Here is a 22,710-nt window from a genome sequence, read left to right on the forward strand (position 1 = left end):
CAAATATCAGCATTGTTGACAAAAAACTCATTCATAAACGTTTTATAAAGACATTACATATTTTGTTATTAATAATTATTAAGCCATCTATTTATGTTCTTACCAATGAGTAGCTAATAAAAAACAATGCTTAATAATTTGTGAGGGAAAAAATGTAAAGACAATAAAAATATCATTTGTAAAGTATTTTTTATCACTACTGAATAGTGTCTGATTTTATGTTTGTAGAAGGTTAACTATTAATGATCAACTTTTCGTGAACGGTTTATAGAGAAGTGTTTTATAAAGACATTACATAATTATTAAGTTATCTATTTATGTTCTTATCAATGAGTAGCTAATAAAGAGTGCTTTGTAAAACATTTACAAATGCTTAAGTAACTTAAGCATTATTTACCCTTATAAATGCTTTATGGCGTGCAGTTAATATATAGTGTTCCCGTTTTTATTTTCTGACTTGCTGCACACAAATATCAGAATTCTTCATTTGGCTCAACATGCTGCTGCTCAAGTTCCAAACACATTAGTTCAATTTTAGTTTCACTTTACTGACTTGCTGTTCATATGAGAAGAATTTTCAGAAAAATTACTATGTCGACTTATCATTAGACGCTGGCGTTCAGACGATGAGCTCGACTCCAAATACAATAAATATCCCCATCCAACATGATGGAGCTTGGAAGGTGTAACAAAGAGGAATGGACCAAACTGTCAAGAAGACTTGAGGCTGGAATTGCTGCCAAAGGTGCATCAACAAAGTATTGAGCAAAAGCTCAAAAGCAAAAACTTATGGACATGTGATTTATTAGTTTTTTATTTTTAATGAAGTTGCAAAAAACAAACCTTTTTCATGTCATTATGGGGTGTTGTGAGTAGAATTTTTAGAGAACAGATGAATTTACTCCATCTATGTATGACTAGCCAAGTGGCCTCAGTGTGTGTGTGTGTGGTTTCAATCACACAGATCCTCACCTATGGTCATGAGATTTGGCTCATGACCGAAAGAATGAGATCGCGAGTACAAGCGGCCGAGATGAGTTTCCTCCGCAGGGTGGCTGGGCGCTCCCTTAGAGATAGGGTGAGGAGCTTGTTCACTCGGGAGGAGCTCGAGTCGAGCCGCTGCTCCTCCATGTCGAAAGGAGTCAGTTGAGGTGGCTTGGGCATCTTTTCCGGATGCCCCCTGGACGCCTCGCTGGAGAGGTGTTCCGGGCACGTCCCACTGGGAGGAGGCCCCGGGGAAGACCCAGGACACGCTGGAGGGACTACATCTCTCGGCTGGCTTGGGAACGCCTTGGGGTTCCCCTGGAGGAGGTGTGGATCGGGAAGTCTGGGCGGCTTTGCTTGAGCTGCTGCCCCCGCGACCCGACTCCGGATAAAGCGGAAGAAAATGGATGGATGGATGTCTGATTGGGGTTCCCCATGTTCCACCCCTGCATACTCACCTTTAGGTGTTATTTTGTGCTCTATGTATTCTTTTAGTGTTATTTTCTGTGCGAGTTTGTTGATACTTGTCTGATCGGGGTTCCCCATGTTCCACCCCTGCATACTCACCTTTAGGTGTTATTTTGTGCTCTATGTATTCTTTTAGTGTTATTTTCTGTGCGAGTTTGTTGATACTTGTCTGATCGGGGTTCCCCATGTTCCACCCCTGCATACTCACCTTTAGGTGTTATTTTGTGCTCTATGTATTCTGTTAATATTATTATTTTCACTATTTGTTCGTGTTGTCTTTTAGTGTTATTTTCTGTGTGGGTTCATTGATACTTGTCTGATCGGGGTTCCCCATGTTCCACCCCTGCATACTCACCTGTCTGTCTTGTTATGTCTTCCTGTTGCACTCCTTCTCATGTTTGAGTCCCACTTTGGTTTTCTGCTTCAGTTCTTATAGTCTTTATGTTCTGATCACCTCCTGCTGTCATTATGTTTGTTCTCTCACTCTGGCACCCGATTTACTCTGAGTTTTGTGTTGGTTTTGTTACTTCACCTGTTGTAGTTTGCAGTCATTATGTTTATGATGTTCTACTCACCTGCAGATGTCTGTTTAGTTTCTGTTCACCTTTTATTTGTATGGCGTCACTTGACCTTTCACACACTTGTCCTCCATTTTTTTCAGTCAGTTCCTCTACTGGCTCCTCCTCCTTCCCCTAATTAGACACATGTTTGTATTTAAGTCCTCACCTGTCCTCAGGTCTGTGCCTGGGTCGAATCCAGAGGGCGGTATGTTTGGGTAGCGAGGATGAGGACGCGGCACAACATCTAGCTTATAGTGATTGTGATGCAGGAAATGGTGGATAAGTCGATAACGAGCAATGGTTTGAATGTCGAGGGCCGGTAGGCTGGCTGGCCGCAGCGTCCCTGGTAGGCATAAGAGTGTTTTCCCTTTGGAACTTGCTGGGGGTTGTCTTGTGGGGAGGAAAGTGGGTGAAGCAACAGCTTGGGAGCACTCAAGCCGCAGGTGGGTCACTGTTTTATGGCTTCCTTGCTGGGTTTATGGGCTGTGGTGCATAAGAACGTACTCCTCTGAAGACTAGGGGGGAGTTTAGCTGGTTTGTGGTGGGCAGTCAGGGGACACAGATGCGGTTATGCCTGTTTGTTTCTTAGCCTCCTCTGTGGCGTTGGCTAGCATCTTGACAGGTTGCGAGGTGGTGTTTGTGTTTCCATGGAGACCGACAGTGACAAAGAAGGAGGGGGTTTTCAGGTCAAGTCAGGGAGGAAACGGAAAAGTAAGAGTGGCAGATCATCTCAGGAGCCAGAGATGGAGAACAGAGGGGGGCTCCTAAAGTTCTGAGAGTGGAATCCCATAAGGAATATGACGTTTTTTCAAACTGAAAAATGATCAGTTTACTTTCAGTTTGTTTAATCCTGTTGGGCTTGCTAAAATGTTGGATGAATTAGGAGACGTGGAAAGTGCACAAACCTTGGCAGATGGAAAGTTGTTTGTTTGTAGATCTGCAGCAAAAACGCTTTCTTTAAAGACAGATTGAGAGTTTTCTCCCTGGCATGAAAGGTGATGGTTTGAAAGGGGTTGTGTATCGAGTGTCATTGGAGATGACAATGGATGATCTGGTTAGAGGAACGGAGGGAGCTAAAGTGATTGCGGCTGTTGGAATAAAGGTTTTCAAAGAGGGGTTGAGGAGAGACACAACTACTGTTGTTCTGACCTTTCAAGAAGAAGTACTGCCAGACAGTGTTCCTGGGCTGTCTTGCTTTTAGAGAGTGCAGCCATATAGAAGGTTACCGCTGAGGTGCTTTAAGTATCATCGGTACGGTCATGTTGCTGCAGTCTGTTGGGGGGCTCGGAGGTGTGGTAAATGTGGGGGTGACCATGAATTCTCGGAGTGCAAAGAGGTGGGGCTGTGGTGGAGGTCATGTTGCTGGCAACAGGGAGTGTGAGCACTTCAAGACAGAGCTGAAATTACAGTAAATGTGCGAATATCATATGATGACGCTGGTAGGCAAAATGCAATGATGTTGGAGAACAGGTTTGGCTGGAGCAGTGTGGGCCTGTACCATCTGTACCACAAGGATCAGTGCTGGTGAACTCTCTCTTTTTTGGCCTTCATTGTGGAAGTACTTAGTGGTGGAAAAGTGGAAAAGAATAATTCTGATGTGGGTAGAACTGTTGTCAAAGCTGCAGAAAGGGTTTTGGGGGTTGCTGAGGTGGATCCAGCATATCTTCATAGACTGGTTTTTGCCAAAGACAGAGTCCTGAGAAGTGGTGCGGTATATTCTCCAAGTTGAGATGATACTTACACTGCTGATGTTTTACATTCTCCAGTGGAATGTGTGTAGTTTGATAGCCAATGGACAGGAGCTAAAGAATTTTATATGTAAAATTAATGAGGCCTGAAGTCCTATGTATCCAGGAAACGTGGTTCAAGTCCTGTCTGGATTTTGTGATCCCGGGGTATGTCTGTTTACGTAAGGACAAGATTTCATCTGGTGGGGTTTGTGCTACATTCCTGTTGCAAGGTGTCCAGTATAGGAGACTAGATATTACTTCAGAACTTGAATGTGTGGGTGTAGAAGTTTGGAGTTCAGGAGTGTCAGGTTCACCCTGTAATAGAGATCACAGACACCCTGATATCAAAGAAACACACCAGGAGTCACTGTTTCTCTTTTGCTTGCCAGCAGAGTGTTGGGTCATGAGGAGAGAGAGCATATCGCTGGAGCAACAGATTCATTTCCCTCTCTCCTTCCTTCTCTCTGCTGAGTGACACTCTACCTCGCTTTTTATTCATTCAAGCAATCAAGGATGCCGTCACCATAGTTACAAAGCAGAAACGATCAGCACAGTCTCTCCCGGGAACAAGGACAGTTTCAATCTTTAGTTAAGTGTCAACATCAGCAAAATAAGATGACAAATACCACGTTTGAATGTGTGGCAACAGCTCATTTTCCTACTTGCACTGACTAAACAAAACTCAGATATCCTCATGTATCTGAACACTGCGTATTGAAAAACAGTCACTTTGCATTAATCACGCCATGAGAAAGCAATTCACTTAGACATTTAAGTGATAACAAAATAAGGCATTTTCACAATTTTTCCAACAAGGAGGTAGGTTTTCAATCATTAATTTTTATAACCCATGTCATTGTTTTTTCATTTAACTTTGATGTCTTTTTAATAGAATGCAATGGGCCCCAAACCTGGGGTCTAAAGTTGCACCCTAGGCTCTATAGTTATCCTAACCAGAGCTGGCATTGTATCCGAGGGCTCTCTTCAAGATGGTGATCGTTCCCTTAATTGCAGCCAACTGCACCTCATGTGCGCTTTTGTGACCGAGGATTGCCTCAAGGTATTTCTTCAGTTTCTTCTTCATCAGGCCTGTTGCCCCCACCACAACTGGGATGATATTGATGTCTTTCAATGACCATGTTGTTCATTGGTCATTTTTCAGGTCTTGGTATTTCGTGATCTTTCCACTCGACTCAGGCCATAGTCATTGGGGACTGTCACATCGATGATTTTTGGCTGTTTTCTCTTGTTTGTTCCAGATGACAATATCAGGTTTGATTGCACCTCCTTCGATATGTCTTCCTGCTGGGATCTCTTTGTCGTAGAAGACAGGTACTTTTCCGTTGGATGAGACTGGTGTTGGCTCGTGCCCCCAGATGTGTTCTTTGACTTCCATCTCCAGTTCCTTGCGTACTTTCCAGTGGACATATTGACAGATCTTGTTGTGTCTGGATGTATAATGTCCGTCTGCCATGAGGATCTGACATGCTGATGTTAGATGGTTTACACTCTCAACAGCTGTATGACAGAATCGGCATTTATCATTTTATGAGATCTCTGCTATTTTTTTGAAGCCATTTGTTAGAAGCCCCTGTTCTTGTGCTCCAATCAGAATTCGTTCTCCCCTTTTTTTTTTTTTTTTTTTAGCCACTGCATTGATCCAACTTTGTCACTGTATTTCTTTTGGAGTTCTTCTTGGAATTGTACAGCCCTTTTGTGCTGTTTCCATCTTTCCACTCGATGTTTTCCTTCCCTTTGCTGTATTGGTCTCTGGTCTGTCTTGCAAGTTTTGTTGCAGGCGTCAGTGTTGCTTTCTCGCTCTTGTAGAAGTTCACCAAAGTTTTTTGCCAGTTTAATGATTGAGGTCTGTTCAGATAAGGTCTTCTCATGGTGTTGTGCGACTTTTAATGATTTCTTCTTCAGAGCTCTTTAAGTACTGTCCAGTACTTAGTATCGATGCTCTGTAGGCCTGGTTGATGTCAGTGAGATCCAGACCTCCTTCTCTGCGAGGGAGATATATTCTGTCCATGCACTGATTTCTGGACGTGATTTTGTGGAGGGTGAGCATCTTCCTGGTTTTTGTGTCCAACCTATTAAGCTCACACTGTGGCCAGTCTACTATGCCAAACCCATAGGTCACCACTGGTATTGCAAACTGGTTTATGGCTGTGAACTTTGTCTTTGGTGTCAACTCTGTTTTGCAGATCTTTTTTAAGCAGTTTAGGTATTCTTGTGGTGTTTTTTTTTTTTTTCTCTTATTTTCTTGTGCTCCATTGTAGGATTTTGCTCAATTCCCAAGTATTTGTATGTGGAGTCTACGGCCAGATCTTCAATGTAGCTCCCTTCATCCAATTGTATGTTTTCGGTTTTTGTCTTTTTACCTTTTTTTGATTGTGCATTTTGAGCATTTATCCAGTCCAAATTCCATACCAATGTCTTTGGAGAACTTATGGACAGTTTCCATGAGCTGACTGAGTCCCTTTTTTGTGTCGGCATAGATTTTCAAATCATCCATAAACAGCAGATGGTTCACAAGTTTTTGTTTTTTTTTCTTCTTCTTCTTCCTGTGTCTCTACTTAAGTCCTACCTGATGTCTTGCTCCTTCAGGGTCTTGCTGAGCGGGTCTATGATTAAGCAGAATAAAAGTGGTGAGAGTCTGTCTCGCTGGAATATCCCGAACTCGTATGTCTGTATTATTTGTCTCTCTGTGTGATTGAGGGTGATGGTCGTGTTCCACTTGTTCATTTGTGCTCTCAGGAAAGATCTTATTTCCTCATTGATGTTGTATAGTTCTAAGCACCTCATGATCCAGGAGTGTGGTACACTGTCAAATGCCTTTTTGTAATCAATCCAAGTCATGCTGAGGTTCCTCCTCCTTTTTTTGCAGTCCTCCAGGATAACTTTGTCTATCAGTAACTGGTCTTTAGCTCCTAATCTTTTTTCTGGAATAACCCTTTCTGTTCATTTTCCAGGTAGCCACCAGTGTCCAGATGTTCATAAATGTCATCAGCTATGATTCCTGTCAGTCATTTGTATGTTGTTGTTAGGCAGCAGATGGGTCTGTACTTGTTGGGAAGCTGTGTTTCCTTGGTCTTTGGTAGTAGGCTTGTGTTCCCTGTTGTTATCCAGTCTGGTGTGTCCTCTTCTCCGTTCAGTATTTTTGTCAAAGCCACAGCATAATGGCTTTGCAATGCTGTCAGTCTTTTCAGACAAAATTTGGGATTTTGTCGATGCCAGGTGACTTGAAGTTACTGTATTCACTCATTTTCTTTCTGATCTCCTCTTCATTGATTACAATTGCTGGCATTTGCTGTTTGTCTTTGTTTTTCTGTTTAATTTTTTCAATCCACTCGGCCTCAGTGTTTTGGGTCTTAAAAATGTGGTCTCCAGAATTCTTCAATTTCTTCTTTCTCGGGTGGCTGTTGTACTTTTTATTGTGTCATTTACCAACTTCCTGTACACTAGTCTGTGGTTTTTTTGCAAATTGTTTATCTGTTTTGCTTGTATTTTCTTGTCTCTGTTCCTAATCTGTGCTGCAAAAGCTTTCACTAAGGTCTGATGCTCAGCCAGCCTCCCACCCAGCTGTTTATCATCAACAATGTATTTTTTTTAATGCGATTTACTTTTTTTTTTTTTTTTGCAGATTCCGTTTATGGTACTCTCTGAATTTAGGGGTTTTGGACCAGTTAATGCAGCAAGTACTACCCCCTGTGGTATGGGTGGGGGAATTTAATGCCCATAACCCATTGTCGGGTAGTACAAGAAGGGACTCTAATGGGGTGGTTCTGGAGGATTTCCTGGATAAGTATGACTTGGTGGTACTAAATGATGGGAGACCACTCGGTTTGACTTGAGGAATAAGAGTATGTCATGTATAAATTTGGCATTTACTTCAGCTGTACTTGCTGGGTGTGGTTAATGGGATGTGCTTGGTTGTTACACTATGGGTAGCAATCATTTCCCTATCTTGTGGAGGTTTGGGAGAGATCTTCAGTTAGAGCAGGGGGCCCAGTCAACAAGATTTAACTTCCAGAGAGCGGACTGGGGCAAATTTAGTGAATGTCTTTCGGAGATTATAGAGGAGGTGACCAGTGATGGAAGTACAGTTGAGTGGAGTAGGTCCTTTTGTAGGGCTATTAGGACCCCAGCGGAAAAGGCCATTCCAGTTAAAGCGGAGCAGAAGGGTAAAAAAAACAGTGCCATGGTGGGGTGGGGGGGGGGGGGGGGGTGATGTAGAGCTGCAGCCAGAAGGATAATTTAATTGGCTAAACAAGTGAACTGGCTAAAGTATTGTGGAACTTTAGGTGCTCAAACTCCACTTTGGCAGGTCTGGAATATGATGCACCGTATGGCTGGGATTAGCAAACGGGTCGCTGTTCCTGGTTTGACAGAGGGCACTAAAGAGGCTGTAGACAACAAAGCAAAGGCTGACCTCTTAGCAAAAGCGTTCCAGCAGGTTTACAGTGACAGTAATATTGATGCAGAAGGTCTGAGGAGAGAGATGACCCTTCGTCAAGAGGGGTTTAAGTTAGACTACAGTAATGATAACTCTGCTGTAATCAATCTCTTCTTTTCTATGGAGTTAAATGGAGCAATAGATTGAGGGCGGCACACTGCTCCTGGTATAGATGGACTGGGGTACCAGCTTTTTCAGCATTTAGATGACATTGTGCTGGCTGAACTGCTGTCTTTGATGAATAGCAGGAGCAGGCTCTCCGTCTGCTTTCACTGTGCGTAATGGTGCAGGGCACACTGACTATGTACTAATACAACCCCTGGCACAAATGATGGAATCACCGGCCTCGGAGGATGTTCATTCAGTTGTTTAATTTTGTAGAAAAAAAGCAGATCACAGACATGACACAAAACTAAAGTCATTTCAAATGGCAACTTTCTGGCTTTAAGAAACACTATAAGAAATCAGGAAAAAAAAAATTGTGGCAGTCAGTAACGGTTACTTTTTTAGACCAAGCAGAGGGAAAAAAATATGGAATCACTCAATTCTGAGGAAAAAATTATGGAATCATGAAAAACAAAAGAACGCTCCAACACATCACTAGTATTTTGTTACACCACCTCTGGCTTTTATAACCGCTTGCAGTCTCTGAGGCATGGACTTAATGAGTGACAAACAGTACTCTTCATCAATCTGGCTCCAACTTTCTCTGATTGCTGTTGCCAGATCAGCTTTGCAGGTTGGAGCCTTGTCATGGACCATTTTCTTCAACTTCCACCAAAGATTTTCAATTGGATTAAGATCCGGACTATTTGCAGGCCATGACATTGACCCTATGTGTCTTTTTGCAAGGAATGTTTTCACAGTTTTTGCTCTATGGTAAGATGCATTATCATCTTGAAAAATGACTTCATCATCCCCAAACATCCTTTCAATTGATAGGATAAGAAAGTGTCCAAAATATCAACGTAAACTTGTGCATTTATTGATGATGTAATGACAGCCATCTCCTCAGTGCCTTTACCTGACATGCAGCCCCATATCATCAATGACTGTGGAAATTTACATGTTCTCTTCAGGCAGTCATCTTTATAAATCTCATTGGAACGGCACCAAACAAAAGTTCCAGCATCATCACCTTGCCCAATGCAGATTCCAGATTCATCACTGAATATGACTTTCATCCAGTCATCCACAGTCCACGATTGCTTTTCCTTAGCCCATTGTAACCTTGTTTTTTTTTTTTTGTTTAGGTGTTAATGATGGCTTTCGTTTAGCTTTTCTGTATGTAAATCCCATTTCCTTTAGGCGGTTTCTTACAGTTCGGTCACAGACGTTGACTCCAGTTTCCTCCCATTTGTTCCTCATTTGTTTTGTTGTGCATTTTCGATTTTTGAGACATATTGCTTTAAGTTTTCTGTCTTGACACTTTGATGTCTTCCTTGGTCTACCAGTATGTTTGCCTTTAACAACCTTCCCATGTTGTTTGTATTTGGTCCAGAGTTTAGACACAGCTGACTGTGAACAACCAACATCTTTTGCAACATTGTGTGATGATTTGCTCTCTTTTAAGAGTTTGATAATCCTCTCCTTTGTTTCAATTGACATCTCTCGTGTTGGAGCCATGATTCATGTCAGTCCACTTGGTGCAACAGCTCTCCAAGGTGTGATCACTCCTTTTTAGATGCAGACTAATGAGCAGATCTGATTTGATGCAGGTGTTAGTTTTGGGAATGAAAATTTACAGGGTGATTCCATAATTTTTTCCTCAGAATTGAGTTATTCCATATTTTTTTCCTCTGCTTGGTCTAAAAAAGTAACCGTTACTGACTGCCACAATTTTTTTTCCTGATTTCTTATAGTGTTTCTTAAAGCCAGAAAGTTTCCATTTGAAATGACTTTAGTTTTGTGTCATGTCTGTGATCTGCTTTTTTTCTACAAAATTAAACAACTGAATGAACATCCTCCGAGGCCGGTGATTCCATAATTTTTGCCAGGGGTTGTAGTATGTACTCATTGGAGCACCCAGGGGGCTATTCAAACGGGCCAACTAGTAACACATCACTCCTGAAAACAATCTTTGGCTTTTCACGTGAGGTAAATCTGCCCTGCGATTGGATTTTGGAAAACCATGTGATGGTGAACCAATTCAGATTGGACACTCACATTGTGCACGTCATCACACAGCTTGTATGAGGAGTACAAAGATGGCCGATGGCTGGCTCGAAAGTCTGCGGAGTTAACTTTTCGGCAAAAAAAAAAAAAGTAAGTTTCTATCTCATATCATTCAAAAGTTATTTATAATTTAGTAAAGCTTGGTCTTAGCTGTTGTATACAACGGTGTCTGCCCCAGAGGGTTAATGAAGACATTTCTGATGTAAAGTCTCTATTTGGCCAACATTTGATTCAGTTTTGTCAAGATAAGAAGCTAATTCTGTCTAATAAGTTTGTTTTACCAACTGACAGCTACACTTATGTTAGCGAGGCCTGGGATACAACATCATGGCTTGATCAGTGCATGTGTACTGCAGATGCTCATGAAAGTATAGAGAATGCTGAGATCATGTATGGTATGGCAACAACAGACCACATGCCTGTATCTGTATCTATCTTGCAAAATGTAGAGACTTTACCTGAGCTGACCTCTAAAGATGTCCGTTGTAATCATGAGGTGTTGATTGGGAAAGGCTGACAGAAAATGACATATTAAAGTCTTATAGATTGACTGAAAAACATCTAGGGGACATTCAAACCCCATTTGATGCTTTACTGTGTGATAATGTTAACTATAATAACCCAAAACACAAAAATGATTTGTGTACAGTGATGTAGTGTCCAGACTAAAGGAGGCTGGTAAACCAGTGTGTAACAGAAAAAAAATAAACAGTGTGTTAGACCGGGATGGAATGAACATGTTAATGCTGTTCATCAGTGTGCCAGGGAAGCCTTTAAAAACCAGGCTGTCCTGGGTAAACCTAGGCATGGCCCTGTGTGTGAGCTTAAAAAGCAGCCTGTCTCACAGTTTAAATACGGTGTGCGTTTTATTAAGAGAAGTCAACACACTTTGAGAGCAAACTCCTGAGCCAAAAAGCTTCTACAAAATCATGTTAAAGATTTTTTTTTTTTTTTTTTGGAGAGAAGTCAATATTATTAATGCCAGCAAAATACCCTTGCCCTCAAGTATTGACGGGGTTACTGGGACAGTGAACATTGTCAACCTGTGGATGAAGCATTACAGTGACCTCTTCAGTTGTGTTAACAGTGAGGACTTCAATATTGGCTCTATTTCCTTTGATAATGTGGTTATTGGGGCTGAGGAAGTCAGCAGTGCAACTGGGAAACTGGTTTTAAATAAATCTTGTGGTCCTGATCAGATGACGGCTGAACATGTGAAGTGTCTGTTTTACTTGCCCTGTGCCCTGGAATGTTAGTGCATGTGGTACACTGCCCAGCAGTTTTACTGGTTCCAGTAATTAAAGATAAAACAGGAAAAATATCTAGTATAGAAAACTAGAGGCCCATTGCATGAGCAAGTGTGTTGTCAAAAGTCTTAAAGAATCCTTTTAGACAGACTTGAACAATATGTAGTCACCTCTGATGAACAATTTGGTTTTAAAAGTAAACATGGCTCTGATTTGTGTATCCGTGCTTTGAAAGAGGCAGAAAGAAAATACAGCAGACAGAACTCCACTATGTTTTTGTGTTTCTTGGATGCTTCTAAGGCTTCTGACCGTATTAATCATTGCAAACTATTCATGAAATTGTAAGATAGAGGGGTTCCTCCTTATTTGATTCAAGTACTGCATTTCTGGAATATAAATCAAACCATACAAGTAAGATGGAGAAATATAACATCAGATCCTTTCCTAGTGACAAACAGGGTTAGACAGGGTGGGAGTTTGTCCCCTGTAATTTTTAACCTGTACATGGATGAGCTTTCAAAAAGACTTAAAGACTGTAAAACTGGCTGTGTGGTGGGAGACCGGCTCCTTTATGCCGATGATTTAGTCATCGTGTCTCCCTGCTCTGCTGGCCTGCAGCTCAGAGTTTGCACAGAATATGGTTAACAATCTGACATTAAGTTCAACCCAAAAAAGACAGAGGTAATGGTTGTTAGGACAAAGGAGGGTAGAACAAAGACATTTCCCCTCTTCACACTGCCCAACAATGTATTAACTGTTATAAACAAGGTCAAAATATGACTAAAAATGACCTATGTGATGATGATATACAGAGACAGTATTGTAAAGTGTATAACATGGTGGCACGTAAATTCCACACGTGTTCCGATTTTGTTAAAGTTACTTTGTACATCTCTGTATACTGCCCACTTGTGGTGCAGTTATAGTCAGGCCAAGATTCAGAAGTTACAAGTGGCATATAATGATGCAGTACGGATCCTGTTGAAGGTCCCTCGTTGGACGGGTGCCAGCCAGCTGTTTGTGCAAAATAATGTTCCAACTCTAAATGCTGTGATCAGAAATCTTGTGAACAAGTTTTTATTGTGACTGGAGGACTCTAAAAATGAAATAACTGTTGTTTTAATAAGGCCACAAAAGAGCAGCATCAGATACACCTCTTGTTATTGGAGACACTGGAGAATGTCTCTGTATGGACGACAGTGTTTAAAGAGGTATGTACTCCCTATTTCTATATATCTTGTCTGTCATTTTATTTTCTAAATTTTTATATGGACCAATAGTGTCTGAAATAAAGTTTGATTAATATCCACCCACCCAACAGTTGTAGATGGTGTCATCTGCCCAGTTCAGCTGACTGACACAACTGAACAGCCTGCAGCTGTAAGTTGGCCTATTCCATACTCAGATCTTGCCTCAGATGTAGTTCAGAGTTTTCTGAAACAGTGTCTCTCACTGAATCACAGGAGGAGGATGATGAAACGCTGTCTGCTGCCACGGGGGGAGATCCAGAGAGGCCCACTGAAGTGTGTCTTGATCTTATGAATGACTACTGGCAGTGTTCTACCCACTCACATTCCCTTACAGTCTTGAGTGGAAATTGGAGTTTGATATGTACAGTGACGTGATGAGCATAGACAGTGGACAAACAACCAGCACATTCTTCACCTTCAACAGAACACAGCAGGGCATCAGCAGGAGCAGGGTCCATCAACATCCAGAGCACAGCTTGACCCAGTGAGATTTCGTCTGTATGTGTTCCAGTTACAAAGGAGTGGTACAGAGTGCACCTCTTGAAGACTGTTCAAAAAATGAAAAAGAAATGGTCGACCTGGATCGCCAGACTTGCAAAACAGACCTTGAGATGCTGTTACTGGAACGCCAGTTGAGGTGGGGCCATTGTCATGGTGAAACAGATGAATATGTGAAATATATTAATGGTTGGAACTAGATTTAGAATCTGTTGCTTTTGTACTTGTAGGGAATAAAGAAGAACCAAATCACATGTGACTTTGTCTTCATTTGACTGTTTTGATCAAAAGTGATTTCTGATAATTAGGTCCCTTACAGCCCTTCCATCCTGGACATCTGCAGGCTGGATGGGATGATCATCCTCAGGGTCATTAATTGTACGGTGGGGTGTTGCTCTCCTCCAATAGTTGCAATATTATGGAGAACACATGCTACAATGATGTCACATGGCCTATCTGTGGTGACCCTGAGCTTCTGCAGGCACTGGAACCAGGATTTGAGTATGCCTATGGCCATCTCAACCCGGGCTCTAGTCCTGCAGTGGGCCACATTAAAACATTGTTGGGGCTCAGGGGTCAATAGAGAGGGCTGGCATGGATATCCTCGATCCCCCAGGAGGTAGCCATCAAACTCTCCTGTAATTATAGAAGACACATTAGTGCATTTAAAAAGGGAGACAAAGAACATTTGTACAAGGCTTTAGCTTCCTGACCACGTGCAGCTCTGTTGCTCAGGCTACACTCCCTGTAGATCCGGGAATCATGTACAGAGCCTGGCCACTTGGCTTCTACATTTGTAATCATGTAGGCTGCATCACATACGATCTTCACAGTGCAGAGAATAACATGAGTTCATTGTATTGCAATGTATACATGATCATGTAGATATTTTTTTAAGGTGTAGATCATATACCTGGACACTGATGCTGTGAAAGGATTTTCTAGTCACATAGTCCCCTTCATGTTCTGAAGGTGCAGTACTAGGAATTTGTAAAATGACAGCTAATTGATCTGCTGACTCCACTCTGAGATCTCAGAATGTGTATCAGAATTTCACCAAGTAGAAGATCTGATTTCTACATCAGTCACCTGCAGTCCTGTGGAATTCCTCTGTGATGTTTGTGTCCGGGGAACACCACCACCATCATGGCCAACAGGCGTTTCAGTCCAAGTGTGACTTTCCTTACAGCTCTACACACTGACCTTCCAAAATGCTCTGCATCTCCAAAGTTGTAGAGAAAACTGCCATTGGCAAAAACAAAAATGTAGCACGATGCAGACAATTTGCTGTGATGTGAGCGGGTTGGTGATGTATGGTCGGAGAATGTTATCAAGATAAATTATGCTGTTTGATGAAAAACGGTAGCGTTCAAACAGATTTTCCTCTGGAAATGACAGGACATCTAACCGGGATCAGAAGAGTCTCTCACAGCGTAAAGCATTTTGAAGAAGTTGCGCCTCGATATCAAGTGGATTTTGAATGAATGGGCAATCCATGTCTAACAGCTTTCTTCATGTGGGAGGAGACAGCTAGAGACTCAGGGTTTCTTATAGTAAATCTGCCAGTGAGGAGGTTATGTTCAGAGTCTGTTACCATGGTGACTGACTCAGAGTTTCAGTTACCTCATTTACTGAAACGATATCTCAAAAATCAGTAAATATAAGATGTGCAGACGTTTTAGTCTCCTCTAAATGTGGAAGGACTGTGTTCAATAAAATGCATCAGTCCCCCTATGCAGTGATGACATTCATCATGACCCCTTCAATGTTCAATTTAACACTCATCACCCTGTCAGACACTCACTTAACCTCCAACACACTGTTACACTCTTCCTCAAGCATGACTCCACACCATGAAACACTTCAAACACAACTCTGATGCTCCTGTCTCCCTCTAGAATATGTTAGTTTAAATGAGTCAACACCCCCGAGTCACACTAACTGCCAGAATGCTCGTAGCACGGGCCGAGGCGGAGGATTAGCAGCAATCTTCCATTCCAGCTTATTAATTAATCAAAAACCCAGACAGAGCTTTAATTCATTTGAAAGCTTGACTCTTAGTCTTGTCCATCCAAATTGGAAGTCCCAAAAACCAGTTTTATTTGTTATTATCTATTGTCCACCTGGTCGTTACTGTGAGTTTCTCTGTGAATTTTCAGACCTTTTGTCTGACTTAGTGCTTAGCTCAGATAAGATAATTATAGTGGGCGATTTTAACATCCACACAGATGCTGAGAATGACAGCCTCAACACTGCATTTAATCTATTGTTAGACTCAGTTGGCTTTGCTCAAAATGTAAATGAGTCCACCCACCACTTTAATCATATCTTATATCTTGTTCTGACTTATGGTATGGAAATAGAAGACTTAACAGTATTCCCTGAAAACTCCCTTCTGTCTGATCATTTCTTAATAACATTTACATTTACTCTGATGGACTACCCAGCAGTGGGGAATAAGTTTCATTACACTAGAAGTCTTTCAGAAAGCGCTGTAACTAGGTTTAAGGATATGATTCCTTCTTTATGTTCTCTAATGCCATATACCAACACAGAGCAGAGTAGCTACCTAAACTCTGTAAGTGAGATAGAGTATCTCGTCAATAGTTTTACATCCTCATTGAAGACAACTTTGGATGTTGTAGTGCCTCTGAAAAAGAGAGCCTTAAATCAGAAGTGCCTGACTCCGTGGTATAACTCACAAACTCGCAGCTTAAAGCAGATAACCCGTAAGTTGGAGAGGAAATGGCGTCTCACTAATTTAGAAGATCTTCACTTAGCCTGGAAAAAGAGTCTGTTGCTCTATAAAAAAGCCCTCCGTAAAGCTAGGACATCTTTCTACTCATCACTAATTGAAGAAAATAAGAACAACCCCAGGTTTCTTTTCAGCACTGTAGCCAGGCTGACAAAGAGTCAGAGCTCTAATGAGCTGAGTATTCCTTTAACTTTAACTAGCAATGACTTCATGACTTTCTTTGCTAATAAAATTTTAACTATTAGAGAAAAAATTACTCATAACCATCCCAAAGACATATCGTTATCTTTGGCTGCTTTCAGTGATGCCGGTATTTGGTTAGACTCTTTCTCTCCGATTGTTCTGTCTGAGTTATTTTCATTAGTTACTTCCTCCAAACCATCAACATGTTACTATTAGACCCCATTTCTACTAGGCTGCTCAAGGAAGCCCTACCATTAATTAATGCTTCGATCTTAAATATGATCAATCTATCTTTGTTAGTTGGCTATGTACCACAGGCTTTTAAGGTGGCAGTAATTAAACCATTACTTAAAAAGCCATCACTTGACCCAGCTATCTTAGCTAATTATAGGCCAATCTCCAACCTTCCTTTTCTCTCAAAAATTCTTGAAAGGGTAGTTGTAAAACAGCTAACTGATCATCTGCAGAGGAATGGTCTATTTGAAGAGTTTCAGTCAGGTTTTAGAATTCATCATAGTACAGAAACAGCATTAGTGAAGGTTACAAATGATCTTCTTATGGCCTCAGACAGTGGACTCATCTCTGTGCTTGTTCTGTTAAACCTCAGTGCTGCTTTTGATACTGTTGACCATAAAATTTTATTACAGCAATTAGAGCATGCCATAGGTATTAAAGGCACTGCGCTGCGGTGGTTTGAATCATATTTATCTAATAGATTACAATTTGTTCATGTAAATGGGGAATCTTCTTCACAGACTAAGGTTAATTATGGAGTTCCACAAAGTTCTGTGTTAGGACCAATTTTATTCACTTTATACATGCTTCCCTTAGGCAGTATTATTAGACGGTATTGCTTAAATTTTCATTGTTACGCAGATGATACCCAGTTTTATCTATCCATGAAGCCAGAGGACACACACCAATTAGCTAAACTGCAGGATTGTCTTACAGACATAAAGACATGGATGACCTCTAATTTCCTGCTTTTAAACTCAGGTAAAACTGAAGTTATTGTACTTGGCCCCAAAAATCTTAGAAACATGGTGTCTAACCAGATCCTTACTCTGGATGGCATTACCCTGACCTCTAGTAATACTGTGAGAAATCTTGGAGTAATTTTTGATCAGGATATGTCCTTCAATGTGCATATTAAGAAAATATGTAAGACTGCTTTTTTGCATTTACGCAATATCTCTAAAATTAGAAAGGTCTTGTCTCAGAGTGATGCTGAAAAACTAATTCATGCATTTATTTCCTCTAGGCTGGACTATTGTAATTCATTATTATCAGGTTGTCCTAAAAGTTCCCTGAAAAGCCTTCAGTTAATTCAAAATTCTGCAGCTAGAGTACTGACGGGGACTAGAAGGAGAGAGCATATCTCACCCATATTGGCCTCTCTTCATTGGCTTCCTGTTAATTCTAGAATAGAATTTAAAATTCTTCTTCTTACTTATAAGGTTTTGAATAATCAGGTCCCATCTTATCTTAGGGACCTCATAGTACCATATCACCCCAATAGAGCGCTTCGCTGTGATTTGGCGCTATATAAATAAAATTTATTTGATTTGATTTAGTGGTGGTTGTGTAGTGTTTTTGCACATTGACTCCCTCTAGTGGTGTAGTGTTTTTGTCCTCTCTTTTGCTGCTTGCTGTCACTGTGGGCTGCAGAGCACAGTAGTACACAGCAGAGTCTCGCAGCTGCAGCTTCTGGATCTTCAGATCAACTGATGTCTTGTTGACTTCAGCATCAAATCTCTCTTTGTTGAACTCTGCAGCATTTTGTCCTCCTCCAAAACTGAAACGTCTCAGCATAAACTTTGGAGAACCATTTAGTTCTTGTTGGTACCAGAACAAACCAAGATTTGTGTTGCTGGTTTCGAAGGAACATTGAAGTGTGACGTGCTGTCCTTCAGCAGCAATGACATCTGCTGTGCGCTGGATCACTCTGTCTTCTCCTTTACACTCTGGACAAGAACAGAACATGCAGAGGAAGAGATGAATCAATAAAAATGATTGATTAAAGGAGAACAATCAGTAGGTTTAAAGAGTTACCGAGCCAGAGAGTCAGAATCAGGATGTTTGTCAGCCAGTGTTTCATGTCTGCAGTGAGAGGGGAGGAGAGAGAGGAAGAACACTGAGACTCTGAACCATCTGGACCTTCATCTACATCATCTGTTGGTGAACCGTCAACATGACATCATCCACTGATGGCAAACAGTCTGTGGCTCCCTCTAGTGGTTGTTGTTAAGCACTTTATATTGTGTTAATGTTGGAGCCAATGAGAATCAGTACTGTTTTGGAATTTGAATAACAGTCGTTATTGAAGGAAAATGTGTGATTGGTGGAACCCTGGTAGGAGAACTGCAGCTGTGAACACAAAGTTTGTGAGAAAAACAGAGCGACTGCCATCAGTACAGAAAGATAGAACAGGATGTCATCAGCAAAAGGGAGAATGTTGTGTTGCCAAATGATGTGACAGACAACATTTAAATTGTACTGAGACCCTCGGATTGACCCCTGTGGCACACCACAGTAAACTGGATCTACTTTGTGTCACCATTTGAGTTCTTTGGTCAAAAGAGTCCATAGTGATGCTTTGTGTCCACTTGGTGGCGCTGTTTGTCACTGAGTGAGGTTTTTGTCCACAGACTGAGTGTTTTGTGTCACTGTGGGCCTCACAGCACAGTAGTACACAGCAGAGTCTGTCACTGCAGTACTGCTGATCTCCAAATACACACCACGTTTATCTTCAGACAGTTTAGTTGAGAACCTTTTGTCTGATTTCACAGACTCTGCTGCTCTTGTTCTGCTCGAACCTGAGATGAACAGGAGAAGCTCTGGTGGTTTTCCTGGATATTGTCGATACCAGTAAAATTCATCACCAGCAGTAGCAGTTTTGTGGTATTTGTACTCCAGAGTAGCAGTACTGCCTTCTAAAGTGCCCTCTTGATGGTGGACTGCAGTGAGTTCTTCACAGCTGACACCTGAAGGACACAAAAGTGTCTCTTGATGGTCCAGATGTTGTTGGTGATGAATGTTCATGGTGATTATTGGTTATTGATGATGTCACCTACCTGTCAGTGTGATCAGAAACAAAGTGAAGTGCGCTGACATCATCTTCAAGACAAAGTCCTCTTTGGTGTGAAACAGCACTCGTGCAGTTTGAGTCTTTTCTTGGCTGACACTTTGGCTCCTCCTTTCATCCCTTCATGCCCCTCCCACAGCGTTTGGTGATCAGGTGTAACCACGGTGACTTGCTAAAACAACTTTAACAAATAATCTGTGTCACGTTTAATCTGCGTGGAATTTAATCAACGCAAACCGAATTTCAGACATATATATTAGTCTGGAACAAAGAAGACAATCAGTGTTGTAAAGAACAATAATCAAGACAGTAAAGAGCAAACTTCACTTTCCCCCAGAACGACATGATCAGGAAGTGATTGTAGCTCACAGCAGCTCCCACTGAAAATAACGGAGAGACAGACTGTGATTCTCGCATGTTTACATAAAATAAACACAATAACAACATCTATAAACCCAGAGAATATATTCACGAGAGTTTTAGGCACAATATAAAAATAGTTTTATGTTGCGATGTTAATGGTGTTGTGTGTGCAGCGGTTAAAGTGTAGCGTGATCAGAGCATCTCAATGCAGATCTCAATGTTACTGAGATCTCGCAGCGCGGCGAACTCTCCAAGGTTTTGTGGGATTTGAAACGTCAATAATATGAATAGCCAACATTTATGTCAAGACAATATTGAGTGCACGTTTTACAATATAATAAAATGTGTGCACAACATCATAAAACATTAAATTCATGAGAGCACATTCAATTCAATTCAATCAATTTTATTTATATAGCGCCAAATCACAACAAACAGTTGCCCCAAGGCGCTTTATATTGTAAGGCAAGGCCATACAATAATTATGTAAAACCCCAACGGTCAAAACGACCCCCTGTGAGCAAGCACTTGGCTACAGTGGGAAGGAAAAACTCCCTTTTAACAGGAAGAAACCTCCAGCAGAACCAGGCTCAGGGAGGGGCAGTCTTCTGCTGGGACTGGTTGGGGCTGAGGGAGAGAACCAGGAAAAAGACATGCTGTGGAGGGGAGCAGAGATCGATCACTAATGATTAAATGCAGAGTGGTGCATACAGAGCAAAAAGAGAAAGAAACAGTGCATCATGGGAACCCCCCAGCAGTCTACGTCTATAGCAGCATAACTAAGGGATGGTTCAGGGTCACCTGATCCAGCCCTAACTATAAGCTTTAGCAAAAAGGAAAGTTTTAAGCCTAATCTTAAAAGTAGAGAGGGTGTCTGTCTCCCTGATCTGAATTGGGAGCTGGTTCCACAGGAGAGGAGCCTGAAAGCTGAAGGCTCTGCCTCCCATTCTACTCTTACAAACCCTAGGAACTACAAGTAAGCCTGCAGTCTGAGAGCGAAGCGCTCTATTGGGGTGATATGGTACTATGAGGTCCCTAAGATAAGATGGGACCTGATTATTCAAAACCTTATAAGTAAGAAGAAGAATTTAAAATTCTATTCTAGAATTAACAGGAAGCCAATGAAGAGAGGCCAATATGGGTGAGATATGCTCTCTCCTTCTAGTCCCCGTCAGTACTCTAGCTGCAGCATTTTGAATTAACTGAAGGTTTTTTAGGGAACTTTTAGGACAACCTGATAATAACGAATTACAATAGTCCAGCCTAGAGGAAATAAATGCATGAATTAGTTTTTCAGCATCACTCTGAGACAAGACCTTTCTGATTTTAGAGATATTGCGTAAATGCAAAAAAGCAGTCCTACATATTTGTTTAATATGCGCTTTGAATGACATATCCTGATCAAAAATGACTCCAAGATTTCTCACAGTATTACTAGAGGTCAGGGTAATGCCATCCAGAGTAAGGATCTGGTTAGACACCATGTTTCTAAGATTTGTGGGGCCAAGTACAATAACTTCAGTTTTATCTGAGTTTAAAAGCAGGAAATTAGAGGTCATCCATGTCTTTATGTCTGTAAGACAATCCTGCAGTTTAGCTAATTGGTGTGTGTCCTCTGGCTTCATGGATAGATAAAGCTGGGTATCATCTGCGTAACAATGAAAATTTAAGCAATACCGTCTAATAATACTGCCTAAGGGAAGCATGTATAAAGTGAATAAAATTGGTCCTAGCACAGAACCTTGTGGAACTCCAAAATTAACTTTAGTCTGTGAAGACGATTCCCCATTTACATGAACAAATTGTAATCTATTAGACAAATATGATTCAAACCACCGCAGTGCAGTGCCTTTAATACCTATGGCATGCTCTAATCTCTGTAATAAAATTTTATGGTCAACAGTATCAAAAGCAGCACTGAGATCTAACAGAACAAGCACAGAGATGAGTCCACTGTCCGAGGCCATAAGAAGATCATTTGTAACCTTCACTAATGCTGTTTCTGTACTATGATGAATTCTAAAACCTGACTGAAAGTCTTCAAATAGACCATTCCTCTGCAGATGATCAGTTAGCTGTTTTACAACTACCCTTTCAAGAATTTTTGAGAGAAAAGGAAGGTTGGAGATTGGCCTATAATTAGCTAAGATAGCTGGGTCAAGTGATGGCTTTTTAAGTAATGGTTTAATTACTGCCACCTTAAAAGCCTGTGGTACATAGCCAACTAACAAAGATAGATTGATCATATTTAAGATCGAAGCATTAAATAATGGTAGGGCTTCCTTGAGCAGCCTGGTAGGAATGGGGTCTAATAAACATGTTGATGGTTTGGATGAAGTAACTAATGAAAATAACTCAGACAGAACAATCGGAGAGAAAGAGTCTAACCAAATACCGGCATCACTGAAAGCAGCCAAAGATAACGATACGTCTTTGGGATGGTTATGAGTAATTTTTTCTCTAATAGTTAAAATTTTGTTAGCAAAGAAAGTCATGAATTCATTACTAGTTAAAGTTAATGGAATACTCAGCTCAATAGAGCTCTGACTCTTTGTCAGCCTTGCTACAGTGCTGAAAAGAAACCTGGGGTTGTTCTTATTTTCTTCAATTAGTGATGAGTAGAAAGATGTCCTAGCTTTACGGAGGGCTTTTTTTATAGAGCAACAGACTCTTTTTCCAGGCTAAGTGAAGATCTTCTAAATTAGTGAGATGCCATTTCCTCTCCAACTTACGGGTTATCTGCTTTAAGCTACGAGTTTGTGAGTTATACCACGGAGTCAGGCACTTCTGATTTAAAGCTCTCTTTTTTAGAGGAGCTACAGCATCCAAAGTTGTCTTCAATGAGGATGTAAAACTATTGACGAGATACTCTATCTCACTTACAGAGTTTAGGTAGCTACTCTGCACTGTGTTGGTATATGGCATTAGAGAACATAAAGAAGGAATCATATCCTTA

At 41.1% G+C, this 22,710-nt stretch overlaps 2 gene segments (V, D, J or C); both read right to left on the reverse strand.

Moving 5' to 3' along the window:
• Positions 1–13,944: 13,944 nt before the first annotated feature.
• LOC117521330 lies at positions 13,945–18,531 on the reverse strand. The segment is given in 3 exon segments: positions 13,945–14,004; positions 17,906–18,270; positions 18,359–18,531. Coding segments are annotated over 3 exon segments (471 nt in total).
• Positions 18,532–18,917: 386 nt separating this feature from the next.
• On the reverse strand, positions 18,918–19,511 carry LOC117522180. The segment is given in 2 exon segments: positions 18,918–19,290; positions 19,381–19,511. Coding segments are annotated over 2 exon segments (405 nt in total).
• Between the last annotated feature and the right edge of the window lie 3,199 nt (positions 19,512–22,710).

The sequence above is a fragment of the Thalassophryne amazonica genome, chromosome 12 (genome assembly GCF_902500255.1).
Source record: "Thalassophryne amazonica chromosome 12, fThaAma1.1, whole genome shotgun sequence".
Taxonomy (NCBI): Eukaryota; Metazoa; Chordata; class Actinopteri; order Batrachoidiformes; family Batrachoididae; genus Thalassophryne; species Thalassophryne amazonica.